This window comes from Colletotrichum gloeosporioides (assembly GCF_011800055.1).
Source record: "Colletotrichum gloeosporioides strain Lc1 chromosome Unknown consensus_92, whole genome shotgun sequence".
NCBI lineage: Eukaryota > Fungi > Ascomycota > Sordariomycetes > Glomerellales > Glomerellaceae > Colletotrichum > Colletotrichum gloeosporioides.
Genome location: NW_025544737.1, coordinates 60864 through 74321, shown reverse-complemented (window position 1 = coordinate 74321; position 13458 = coordinate 60864). Strand labels below are relative to the sequence as shown.

Genomic DNA, 13458 nt, shown 5'->3' with positions numbered 1-13458 from the left:
GCTTAAACCTAACTTTAATAAGCTTTTTTAGTATCTTAACGATATTATGAGAGCGTCCCTAAAAGTGTATTATATACTTATTAATAATAATAATAGAGCTAGGGTTTTAGAGTGAGAGAGATACCTCTTAGATCTAGTCTAACTATAGCTAAATCTTATTCTAGATCCCTATAGGGGGCTTAGGTATATTAGGGTCCTATAGGCGAAAATTGTAGTAAAGACTGATAAAACAGTCCCTTAAGATATAGTTAGTGAGATCGTAGTGAAGCCTCTATAGCGTAGTAGACTAATAGTAATCCCACTAAGTAGTAAGGTATATTAATAAGTAGATAAGGTAGGTAAGAAAGATATAAACCTCAGTAAGGCTAGTAATAAACGCCTTATTAAAGCATAACGCCTTCCTTTTAGGGCTTTAGTGAAGGCTATTAGTGCTAACTTAACGTAGAAGAAACTACTAATTAGTCTACTTAGCTTAGTTAGTAATAAGGTTAGTAAGTATAAAGTATAAGAAAATATTGAGGGCTAACTTGCTATTAAGGTGTATAGGGGTTGCAGTATAGTTAGTAGGGTGAAGTTTATAAAAAGAGGGGTAATAATACGCCTCTAGTATGCTACTATTAAGCTACACTTTTAGTAGCTACTATAGTATTAGCTTGAGGCTAAAGTTATTCTTATGCGATAGTACTAACCTTAGGGGGGGCTGTAAGGCTAGCTGTGAGGCTAGCTATAATAGAGGCTGTGATATAGGGGTTAACTATAAAAAATCCTATTCTAGGCAAAAATTAGCTATAGAAATAATAGAAACATTAAAAAAAAGCGCTCACTATTATCTTTATTATCTTTAGCCTCCTCTATAAGGTTTAGTTTGTTATTAAAGGCCCTATTATTATTATTATAGATTAGTAGAGGAGGTAGGTTGAGGAGGGTATCATTTAAGGTAGGTAGAGGAAGAGGGCTAAAGTAGCTAAGGTTAAGTTGTAAAGAAGAGCTTATTATAACTGATTAACGTACTAGCTAGAATCTAATACGTCTAATTAGCTAGAAAGTTATTAAGTAGGGCGAAAAAGACTAGTATTATTAATTAAAGAGATCATAACCTAAGTTGCAAAATGCTTCCTTTTTACCTCTATAGTTAATTAAAAATTCAACTATAATTAGTAAACAAAAAAAAAGACTAGAAAAATAATCACTATATTAATCTGTATAAGAATATCGCTTTTTTTTTATTAGCTAATTTGTGGCTGATTATTACGAGAGTTTTAAAAAGTTCCATAATCACTCTAACCCCCTGCAAGTGGTCAAAAGTCACGAAAAAGAGTACAGTTGAGCCATTTTCCGCCCCTAAAGGGATAGCGTCTTCCTCTAGACACTTGACGAAACACTTATCAACAGCCACTGCCGCCACTTGGACGATATAGACGCCTGCAAATTGCAGCCTGGCGACCTCAGTGATATAGCCACCCGAATCCTCTGACACGTTTGCGCCGTACCACTGAAGCGTGGTTACAGGAAATGGGCAGCGCGAAGCTTGTAAAGGAAATGCATGCGAATCCGTGATCTAGGTGCAGAGTGTACAGATAACACCTACGACATACATGATACAGATACCTCACACGGGATCGCGGGATCGTGCGCAAAGGGTCTCCATTGCATACCTTCCTGGACGACTGATGCTGAGCACGCTCAGCCGATGCAGCTGTCATCCAACAATTGCGCTCGCTCTTTCTGTAAAGTAAGCACAGAGCAGGCGTTCCCAGGCAACCCGCTCAGGCGTCTACCCCGCGGCAGAGGTGTTTCCTGGTGTTGTTCGGACGACTAATGCATCTCCGAACCTTTCTTGCGGGGTCGCGGCCGTCGGGCCACAACGTCAACAATGCAAGCCAGCGGAATCGCAACAGCAACTTAGAAAGGGGCAAATTATCCCCCTTTTACAGTTGTCCACGGCGTTGGGAACTGCGTGGTGTTTGTTTACTGTGTCCAAGCTCTCAAGGCGGGCGCCGAGCGGCTCTTTTCGCTCGGGCAATCCCCCATATCATGCCTTCCCTGCCTTAAGTGAACCGACCCTGTTGATACTTTCCAGGTACCTTAAGGAAGGTAAGGTGAGGAAAGGTAAGGTAGGTACCAAGGCTGCTGGCCCCAACCCGGCCACTACTGCCGGACGGGTCCCTGATCTTTACTGTGAAGCTCCCAGGGCTGGCCGTCAGGTTCTTCCCCGGCCCAACGCCGTTGTCGAAACAATTTTCCGCCTGGGAAATGATGTATGGCAGCCGCCCAGTCAGCCTTCGCCATCCCAGATTCCCAACTAGCAATTACTCAATAACGTCGGCGACGAACTTTTCGCTATCCGTACCACCCGTCCGTCCTCTCGCCTACGCCTAACCCTAACTTGCCCAGGTATATTTGCCGACTAGCCTTTCGAGTCGTCAAGACCCCAATCAACCGTTCGGCCGATGGTGTCGTCACATCCCAACATGGGCCACAGAGTCCTTGGACCTCCAGGGGCTTCGGCACCGCTTGAGAACCGCACACGAACAACATCCAGGCCGGGTGGTATTCCAGCCAAAGGCAGATCTGGCCTGATGGTCTACTTTGGGTCAGGCTGTTCCTGCAGTAGCGTCGTTTTCTTGCCCTCCATGTTTATCCCTGCTGTCCACTGGCTCTCGGGGCTCGACCCGGTCTGAGCCCGGTCACCACGGCACCAGCAAGCCGGAACCCCTCGCGTCCCTCCAACTAGGCAGGTCCCTGCTTGCAGGGCCATCGCCGCCCGGAAAGGCGCAACTCGGAGACACACAGAGAGACAGTGGCTTCTTGTTGGTCTTCTTTGGGTCTGTTACGCACACAGGGACTCTGGAATTCCCGCGCGCAGAGCTAGTTCGGAGCTGGCGCAGACATCAAAACCCGGGCTCATCCGATCGCCGCGCCGTCTTTAACATGGCATCAGCTTCTTGGTACCGGCGTTACGTCCTGCCGCGTGGTGTGGCTTTTGGCGGCTTCAACTTTCGGGACCGCAGTTGGACTGGCCAGCAGCTCCAGCTCACATGCGAGCTACTCGTGAACCAACATGCCTCATCCAACTCGCCAGACGAAGAAGGCCAGGTCGCGCGCACAGGGTCACCCACTTGATGTGACAATCATATCGCCACCATCCTTTGGGATCAAACCTGCAGTCATGGTGAGATCGGTCTCGCCACTGCGGAAGACGCAGCATGCTCCATCGAGTAGCAGCTTGCGAAAACGCAAGGCCGTCAAGTCTTTAACTATCCAATGCAACGGCTGCATACCATACCAGCCCTCAGCCCCAATCTCATCTTCACATTAAGTCCACCAGTGCATTCCTAGGAATTGAGACAAGACCTGGGGATGTCGTTGATAGCTTGACGAGGCTACAGGCTGGCATTACATGATTATGTATCTGCAGGTACATCACATTGATTACGTGCCTTATGGTTTCTATCTCCAATCTGACAACTGAGACCGGCAGATCTGAGGGAAATTTTATCGAGCACCACTAAGGATAGTGTCCGGAGACGGACAACATTGGCCTGCTGTTGGACACGATACGGCGCAGCCCACTCCACGGCTTAACGGCCTGATCCGCGGGTGGCATTAGCTTCTGTGTGCTCGAGTTCGCCGAATGCGCACGTTAGCGCACAGTTGTCAGCCGGATCACCTCGGTACACGCAACTATCTTTATCTTTCCTGGCTTCTGCAACTCGTCTCGGCCGTGAATGACAGCTATGGCTGTAAACAAATCACGGAAGCCATGTTTGGGGTTCTTCAGGTGTGGTTCCACTTCGTCCTTTTGTCCTTCTGGCATGGACGTAGCGGATGGCTGGCTTCACGGGCGGAGACGCCACGATGAATCCGTCGCTGGGCGCTGAACAGGAGGCTGCTGGTGTTCCAGGAACCAGGGCGGTAGTGGAGGATGGGTGGCGACGGCGGCGTGATCGGCACCTTGCCGTGTCGTGTTAGCTTGAGGCGGCGACGGTGACGGACAATCTAGCAACGAGGATCTCCAGATAGGCTTGGGCCCCCGTTGGGCACATGTAGCGGTGGCTTGCGCAAGGTGTTTTCACCTGAGACCTGGAGCAGCTAGAAAGGATGTGGGCAAGCAGACGCATCGGGAAGCGGGTAAAGAGGCTTCACAAGTGTTCTTTCTGACAGGCCGCCATCGAAACAAGCATCTGTTTTTGGGTGCTTTCTCAGGTGGAGAAGCGGCAAGAGTGACGCGGGAAGGAAACACCGAGGTTGAGCTGTAGCCATGGCTATGGGTAGGCCAGCAACGCAGCGTCGAATTGTCGAGAGACCTAGGAGCTCGCTATCAGGCCTCTGGCATGCCCGATATCAGCAGGCGAAAGCCGCCAGCAAATGTTCGTGACATCGCAAAGGCTAGCTAGCAGATCAAGGGCTGGACGGTCTTCCCGGACACTGAACCTATTGGATGTTTTCTCGACTCCGAAGGGTGCGCCACTGTCGTTCACGACTGAAGTCAGGTGGTCTGCTGCGAAATCAAGCTGGCTTTATCAGTCAACGTTGATCACGGCTACCTAGACGCCATGGGCTGAGCAACAGGGTTGGACGTTGGTGTCATAAGCTAACATGAAGAATTACCAGGTTGATATTAGACGGCACTGGGCATGGAGTAAAGGCGTTCAGATGAATTACTGACCGTAATCGTTGCTTTTTTTCGTCCAACCCTACCCACCGTTTTGGAAATGCTGGGATGAAGTGCCTGAGGCATATACAAGGCACACTGTGCCCGGTGAGCTAAGGTAGGTACGGATAGGTAACTTACCTCCAGGTGCTGTAACGGGTGGAGTGGAAGCTCCCCCACTGTGGCCTGGCGGGGAGAGATGGACTGATCTAGTGTCAGCTGCTGTGCAGAAATAGAAACTTCAAGAAACTGCTCATCAGCAGGACATTCTATTAACCGGGCATGCCACCGCACGCCCGTCGTCTCTACACCTCAAGGAGGTATGATATTCCATTTGATGCCTCACAAGTGCTCTTATTCTCTTACTCGTCCTTTTGGTTCGCCCAACCCGACAGACTCCAACATCCATTTCCTCAGAGCAGGCATTGGACCGCCTGTCAGCACATACTTGACGCACAGTGAGGCAGGCACCTACCTACCTGCCTAAGGTACCCTGCCACCTGCCATTGGCTCAATTGGGGTAGCTCCCTACCTATCCGTACCTAAGGTACGGCACCTGAGGTAGCATTACCTCATACCCTACTCCAGTATCGCCGCCCGCCTCTGACGCAGCCTCAACCCCACCTTTTCCGCCTGTTGTTACTGCAGCTGCAATCATCTTGCCGACCATCTCTCGATCTTCCATTGGATCCTTCTATTTCGCTCTTGTCTCTCGCTGGCTTGACACCTTTGCTACACAAAGTACAATCAAGGACCAACCTCCTCCCATCACCCGGAGGGTCTCCTGAGCTCCCACAAAACGCTGTCATCAATGCCATGTCCCCAGATTTGAACTCTCTTCCTCCTTCATCGCCCCCATCTCTCCCTAACCGATCCAGAATGTCTTCATCCAACGGCGATTCTCCAATGCCACCTTCCGTACCGGCTCCTGCTGGCGCCCCAACGCGAGGCGAGTCTCCCACTGGCTCCCCGCGTCGCCTGTCTACATCGTTGCAGGCTGCCGCCACCATGAATGCGGGTCTTCAACACGAACCATCCAGACGTAAGTTGGTTCGCTCCTCAGTATGGCCTTCTGTAACTCACCTGACATGGTATCTCAGGCTCATCGAGCGGCTCGCTCTCGCGAAGCCGACAATCTCCTGGCGCCGGCCGCCGACGATCGACTGTTTTGATGAATCTGCAACTGAACGATCCTTCAGTTCCCGGTCCTGGTGAAATGGTCGCGGATGGCCAGCATACCCAACATAACAGCGGTGTCAACACTGCCAGCCCTCAGCCTATGGCAAGCTCGCCTCTCATGGTAGCCGCCGGTGATCCCCATCACAACCGTGCTCCTAGCTTGGGAGAGCTCCATCAGGAGCTTGAGGCAGAGCAAGAAGCCCAAGTCGTAAGTGTCCTGCTTTCAAGCCCCCTCCCAGTTGGATCTTCTGTTTCAGGGCCGCACCAAGAAGCTAATGATAATGTCATTACAGAACCGGCTGCTTCACATGATTCGCCAACAGCAACTCCAACTGCAGCAACTCCAAGCCGCTCAAGGACAAGGCTCTTCCGCCATCGAAGACTCTGCGATTGCCTCCGAGAGATCCAATCAGGGCACTCCTATCTCTCAGCCAGCCGCTGCCATACCTCCTTCGGGATTCGCGCCTCTGCCCTCTTCCGGCTCCTTCTCTCGTTCCCCTGGAGTACCTCACCACCCTCGGAGCTCTTTCGACATGGCGAGAGCGGACATCCAACGCCGGTCTAGAACCCCGAGTCGCGGCGCCTCCCCCAGATTGCGTTCAACCTCTATGAGCGGCGACAGTGGCGATCATTTTCTTCTTGGGGGCCGCGACGAGAGCGCATTCTACCAAGCAGAAACTCAGATGCTGGTTAGAGAGAATCAAATGCTGCGTCATCGCATTCGTGACCTAGGCAAGCCTGCCCATGTGCGCGTTTCGGTTGTGATTCATGCTAACAGGTGTTTAGAGAAACAATTAACGGACTTGGTCCCTGGCATCACAGCTCACGGTAACCCTAGCGAGCCCGCCCATTCATCTCATCTCACGAGAGCTACTTCAGCGGGCGAAGAGGATCAAACCACTGCACGAACCACCCCGTCCATCGTCGCTGTTCCTTCTGCGGTCGCGGCGACTAAAGAGACGTCGTAGCTAGGCTATGGCGTGCGACATGATGTTCACCAGGGGAGCTCGCCTTGTATAGGTTATGTTTCCGCGCACTCAAATGGCTTACAAATCGAGCGTTTGGTGTCGCAAATAGCCCGATATTCTTTTCTCACGATTGCGACGACATGGCAACGGCGTTAAGGAAGTACGAACCAGGGTACAGGTCGTCACCCATATTTTTCAGGCAGGCGGCTTCAACTCCACGGAAACACGGCTTAGCAATCATAATTACACATTCACGTCTTCTCGTGTTATCCCGATGATAATAAAGCTCTAGGCTGTCATCTCGCGCGTGATATTATGAGGTACGTCCTGTGGTGATTACGCGAGAAGGCTGAACTTGGCTGGTCGCAGAACAGCCATGTTGGCACATTCAACCACTTGGCATGATTGATTGAGACCTGAGTGTGGTTCAATGGATGGAGTCGTTCAGGTGCTAGCTAATGGGACCGTGTGCACTGTTGCGTCTCGGGGTTTCTGACATTCTGTTTTCGCGAGAGAGTAGCGGTCGGAATCCTTGGGTGCTCTTTATTAGTCAGTCCATCGTAGGTGCGTTCAGCAGGATACGCAAGATGCCTGGGGCAGAAGCTCGGTAAATGCGATTGATCAGCATAAGGAGATGCGCGCTCGAGAAACTGCGTCGCCTTGTAGCATGTCGTAGAATAGGGCCGCCCTAGGTGTTCAGTGCTTTCAAGAGTGACAGTAGAGCAGCCAAATTTACCTGGTGAATGTCTCTTCTTATTGCAAAAGGTGGGAAGCTCCCAATGCATGAGATTTTCAGCGGAAGGACCTCAGATAAGTAAACATTGAATTCAGTACAGTTTCCCTCGGGAAAATGCAGCTTGTCCGCGGCGAGCGACTGGTTCTCAGCGTCTTCCTTCTCTCACAATGCAGCAGATTCAAGTCCTGTGGCCTTGAACTCGGATCAGCGCTGTAGAATCTGTTCTGCCTGCTCTCCCCCGGTCTTCATCAGATTAGGCCCACGATTGATGTCGTTGTCGTTGATTGAAGCCAATGAACTAATACGGTACACAGCTTGTTGAGACACCGGGAGCCTATCGGGTGTCCCCTGCTAACACTTGGAGCGGACCCGGCGCCCCGGAAACACCCCGGCAGGCCCCCGGTGGCGTCATCGGCACTTTTTAACATCTCTACCCACTTCGACAGCTCAGGCGTTCCAAGCTCTGCGAAAGAACCACCTGGAGTCGCCATTCTTAAACATGTTGCTGAGGCCGTTGTGTGCGAGATCCATCCATGGCTTGGGCCGGACCCGTCGAGGCTTCTCAACCACAGCTTCGGTGAGAGCCGACTTCACCCACATTGTGAGTTTGAACTGTCACCGTAACTCCCGGATCCGCGTCGGAGGCCGCTCCGTTGCGCCGGCGCACGCCATAGCACGTAGCATTACGCCACGCACGACGGCCCTTAATCGCAGAGTAGAACAAAAACGAGAAGACACGGGCTAACTGAGATGACAAAACAGGTCGTTGGGGGTGGCGCGGTAGGTCTCGCAATAGCCCGGGCACTCGCCCAACGCCCGGGAACATCCACAGTTGTCCTCGAGCGCCACGGCGCTGTCGGCACAGAAACGTCCTCACGAAACAGCGAAGTCATCCACGCCGGACTCTACTACGGCGCCGGTACCCTCAAGACGGAGCTCTGTATCCGCGGCAAGGAGCTCCTCTACGCCTTCTGCCGCGAGCGTGGCGTCGCACACGCCAACACCGGCAAGTGGATCGTCGCGCAAACGCCCGCGCAGCGCGAGGCTCTGCAGCGCGTGCATGACTTTTGCAGAAACGAGATCAACGTGCCCATACGATGGGTCGGCGAGGAAGAGGCGCGCCGCCTGGAGCCGGGTGTCCGCGGCGAAGCCGGCATTCTCGACAGCCCAACGACGGGCATTGTCGATTCGCACAGCTTGATGGTCGGCCTGGTGGGGCTGTTTGAGGATGCTGGCGGCGAAGTTGCGTTGACCTCGGCCGTGACGGGTGTAACGCCGCTGGGTGAGAAGGGCAGCCAGGGGTGGGAGGTGCGTGTTCGGGACTCGACCACGGGGGAGGAAAGCTTAGTGACGGCCGAAGTGCTGGTGAACGCGGCAGGTCTCGGATCCGTCGACCTTCACAACATGATTGTGCCTCTTGAGAGAAGGCGGACTTTATTCTATGCCAAGGGAAATTACTTCTCGTACTCCCGCTCGAAGCCAAAGGTCGGTAGGCTAATCTATCCGGCGCCCGAGCCGGGTGCTGGTGGCTTGGGCACGCATTTGACGCTGGATCTTGCTGGGAGGGTGCGCTTTGGACCCGATGTGGAATGGGTAGACTCACCCAATGAACTGGCGGTCAACGGTTCACGATTGCCCCTGGCCATTGAAGCCATCAAGAAGTACCTGCCGGAACTCGACGAAAGTTGTCTCGAGCCAGACTACGCCGGCATTCGACCCAAGCTAGGACAATTGGGCGCTGTTGCGCAAGGCACAGGGTTTCACGACTTCGTCGTGAGAAAGGAAGAGGGATATGAGGGCTGGGTGAATCTGCTCGGCATAGAATCTCCCGGCTTAACAAGTTGCTTGGCCATCGCGGAGCGGGTGGATAAGATTCTGTATGAATAAACTCTTTTGTCATTCATTCTGTGTTTAACCCAGCCTCGACCGAGATCAGAACAGTATAGCCCCAAGATGCATATTATACATACAAGATACTCAGTGACGCTAGCAGACATGCATCAAAACACTCCTCCCAAAGTTGTAGTGATAACCAGATACCGTATGATGCCACACACTTCAAAACGGAATCGTTTCTGCTGTCAGCTCTCCCCTACAGCTTCCATTTCAACTCCTCAAACGCCTATTCCGTGAAAAGAATCGATGGCAAAGGTTTTTATTGCCGTGATCTGCAACAGTGCCCGCAATCGTAACGCCTGTGGAAAAGAGGAATGATTACAATGACCCATGCTTATCGCAAAGTCAAGTTCGGGCGGAATTTCCGCCCTTGTACATCAACGTGAAACTCGTAGATGCCGTTTTCTGCGCCGACATACCTAGACCCGTCGTCAGTACACGCCTGATTGATGTGCCAAAGGGGGCCTCACAAAATGCGGCCGTCCTCGCTCCACGAGATCCCAGCCGTGTTGTCGGGCTCTGGAGGAGCCTCATGAACACCATGCTCCAGCACGACGCGTCGCCGAGCACTGCGCTCCTCTAGCTCGCGGATCGCAACAGAGTTGAGCAGTGGCAAAATCGAAGACCGATCTCTGTCACGATCTCTGGTGGCGCTGCGCAGGTCTTGAATATTACTTTCGAAAGAAAGGCTGTACACAGCTTCCAAATCGGCCCAACCGCTACCGGAAGGCGTCAAGCTACGTAAGTCGTTGGCGGTTCGCTGGGTTGCAGCAGAGGAGTCACCTGGTCGAATACTCGCAGGTCGCCTCGGAGGATGGGCATTCATCATACCCAGCATGCGCTCTCGGTCAGGGCTCGACTGTAGAATAAGCCGATGCGCATTGCGTATCCGCTCTTGGGCCCGTTCTCGCGAGTCTCGAATATTACCTAAGAGATCCCCGATGGCGCGAGATACACTGCCAGGCTGGAAGTCGCTGCGCTCCTCTATTACACGCGCCGCATCAACTTGCTCTACCATGCTGCGAGACATACTACTGCTTCGCACGCGCGTCGTAGCTACTCTGGTGTTAGATTCGTGGTCAATCAAGCGGGGAGAAGCGGCGCCCCGATAAGAGGGTAGCTGTTGAGGGGTTGACAGACTTGCCGCCTGCTCCGCCATACGGGCTGCTATCCGGTCTCTCTGCTCTCTTCTCCGACGTTCGTCTTGCAGAGCTTCAAGCACCCGCGTCTCATCGGGAGTCAAGGCCAAATGATGCCTCTCCAGACCTTCGGATCCTCGTCGTCGGCGACTTTCTCCAATACCGAGCGGGGCGGCAAAAGGGGACGGCGAAGCGGTTTCCCGCTCGCCACGACCTTCCAAAAGGCGAGGGTCAATGGTTGCGCGGTCAAGCACGGTAACGTGCTCGTAGTCGCCCTCCGCACTGATATCCAGTACTTGACGCTGTACAAACCCAGATCTCAGGTCAGCTACGCCTACATGACCGCGATCTTCTGTCCACGCCAAGAGATCGTAAGGACCGGGGCAGAAAGCCATGTCACGGACAGCTCCAGAGCCTGCCATTGGTCTCGATGAGGTGAAAGATGTCAGCAGAGGATCGGTAACATCTGGATCTGTCAGCCCGGCAACATCATATATAGAGATGGTGCCGTATTGAGTGCCCACTGCCAAATATGCCCCTGTGTTCGAAAAACAAGCAGCGAAGCTACCCCTGCTGTCGGAGCCATCATCTCTTCGTTGACTCTTCAGCAAGATCTTGCCGCACAATTCCCAGCGATACTCGGCCTTGTCGTCCGCCCTGAAAGGACCATTTTCGTCGATGGTCGTCTCAACACGGTGGTGAATATACAAGAACGGATCGTCAAGAATGGCGACGAGGAGCCGACCGTCGGGAGATATTATGGCACGATTGACGTAGTCCGGGTAGGTCACTACATCCAGTGGTTCGACTTTGTCCTGGCCCTCGAAGTCGCGCAAGCTAACCAAAACCACAGTCTTGTCGTTATTTGCTAAGACAGCAGCGGGCTCGGTGTAGGCGCCATGATGCATGGGACCAGCGATAGGCGGGAACCACATAGTTATGCAATTGACGCGGTCACGCGCCAGCTTTTGACTCTTGGCTGTGTAGCTTTTATTTAGTCGACTGCCCATGTTCAACCGTCGCGACTGCGCAACAAGAGAAAAGACGGTATCTTCGGGGCGCGGTGAATCTGAGTCGAAGCCGAGGGGTAGTCGAGCGTCGGGTTCCAGGTTCAGCTGGAGATCAAGGTCGTTGCCGTCATCGGCGGTGCTGTCGAGCTGAATCGCCGTAAACTCGCCAGTCTCTCCCCCGCAGCAAATCCATCCGCTCTCGGCAACTAGACATCGTGGCGAAAACGAAAGGAACTTGACAGTTTCGCATTCCTTGGTGGTGGTGTTGAGACGCTGGACATGGTTGCTTCCAGAGCCTCCGGGGAAATATATTATGTTTTGCTTCTCGGCGCTGATAAGAGATCGTAGTTGCCAATGTCTGAAGATGAGCAGTCCTGTCAGTACTACCCGCATGTGACAGGGCGCATTGGAAAAGGTCAAGTATGACTGGGAGGACGCACTGGGATCGGACTGGAATGCGATAGTGCTTTCGCGGCTTCTTGGAGATCAGGTTGCTGGTCGGATAATATCTGCATCGGTGAAGAATGAGTATGACGATGTGCATTGAAGAAGGGTGGATGGTGTCGTACGAGACGCCATCTTTCACAGCCATGATGGCCTATGGCTATGGGTCGGCCGGAGGAAGGGTCAGTAGGCGTGCATGTAGATGCGCAGGCACGCGGTATGGGACGGCGAGGGTGGTGTGTCGAAAAGGAGTTCGATTCTACGGGAGCACAAGGAGCAGGCGAAGATGGGGAGGGCAGTAGGCAAAGCTTCCTGGCTAAGAGGACATTGAATGGTTGCAGGGTCGGATGTTTGGAGATGATGTGTGAGATGCAAGTTGCGCGAGCGAGAGGCAACTTTCCGCATGACGTCCAGGTCCGTGTATGGCAGGAGGGGCCTGGCCTCGGTGACCTGTCTGATTTGATTACAGCTGGTTGGCTGGCGGTGTTGCGCTCTCGCTTTCGACAAGAGCTGCCGTGTGCACTCGTTGTCCCGGGCGTGGTGCCTTGCTGAGGGGTGGGTACGCCGGCTGTGCCCCACGGGCGGGCAGTATCACGGGCTGGCTTCAGGTCCTGAACCACCTTACCTAAGGCAGGGTAGGTAGGTGCCGATGGAACTGATTGTGATTGGGAGCTTGGGCTGCCACCCGCTGCAACCAAACATAGCCTGCTCAGGCATGGCGTTGTACGCAGTACACTACATACCTAGTTTGCTAGTATAGGTACGCTGGGGGCACCTTAAGGCAGGCAGTCGGAGCTCCGTCTGCTACGACTGGGAGGGACCGGGGAGGCTTAGTCAAGGGTCTCATCCTGAGGTGACGTGTGAAGCTGGAACTCCCATGTAATCAACTCCATCATCGATCTTAGTTCCGCAACAGGCAGGCACGGTAACAGCGTGCGCTATACTCCTTTGCACCTCTGTAATCGACATTTCCGACGGCATCATGTTGCCGGTAGATACATACTATACCGACTTGAAGTAAAAGGTATTCTACCGCACAAGCGCAGCATGCGCCTCTACAGCTTCTCAGTTCTCCCGTCCAATGTTTTGATTCCGAACCCTGTCGCCGATGGATCGTGCCCGAAGGCCCTTGACATCAATACCCGGCTCCATATCCCCTTCGCAGTCAAGGTCTCAGCAACCACCTGGCTGCCAGTACGGCGTAAGCATGTGGATTCAAGGCAACTTGCGAACAATAAGCATGGCGAGATAGAGCCAATAATGAGCCAGAGGTGCTGGGAACGAATTGCCTGCGGCGCTCCCGTGAAGATGGAAGTACTTCAAGAATCCAATTGCACCGTCGCGTATCTGTTCCACGTCAACAGGAGCGCCACACGTTGGCCTCACGAGCATTGAAAATTTCTAGTTCAGCTGGTCTAGCTCCGTACCCGGC

General features: G+C 53.1%; 2 protein-coding genes across 2 annotated transcripts; one reads left to right on the top strand and one right to left on the bottom strand.

The window, feature by feature from the left end:
* Positions 1 to 5533: 5533 nt before the first annotated feature.
* Positions 5534 to 9424, top strand: GCG54_00008949 (L-2-hydroxyglutarate dehydrogenase; the record flags this gene model as incomplete). The annotated part of the gene is made up of 4 exons (XM_045408904.1): positions 5534 to 5696; positions 5755 to 6041; positions 6091 to 6522; positions 8300 to 9424. 4 exons carry the CDS (start codon positions 5534 to 5536, stop codon positions 9422 to 9424), a joined length of 2007 nt encoding a protein of 668 aa, XP_045257820.1.
* A 343-nt stretch (positions 9425 to 9767) lies between these two features.
* On the bottom strand, positions 9768 to 12174 carry GCG54_00008948 (uncharacterized protein; the record flags this gene model as incomplete). The annotated part of the gene is made up of 3 exons (XM_045408903.1): positions 9768 to 9852; positions 9904 to 11940; positions 12023 to 12174. The coding sequence occupies 3 exons, from the start codon at positions 12172 to 12174 to the stop codon at positions 9768 to 9770; spliced, it is 2274 nt and encodes a 757-aa protein (XP_045257819.1).
* Between the last annotated feature and the right edge of the window lie 1284 nt (positions 12175 to 13458).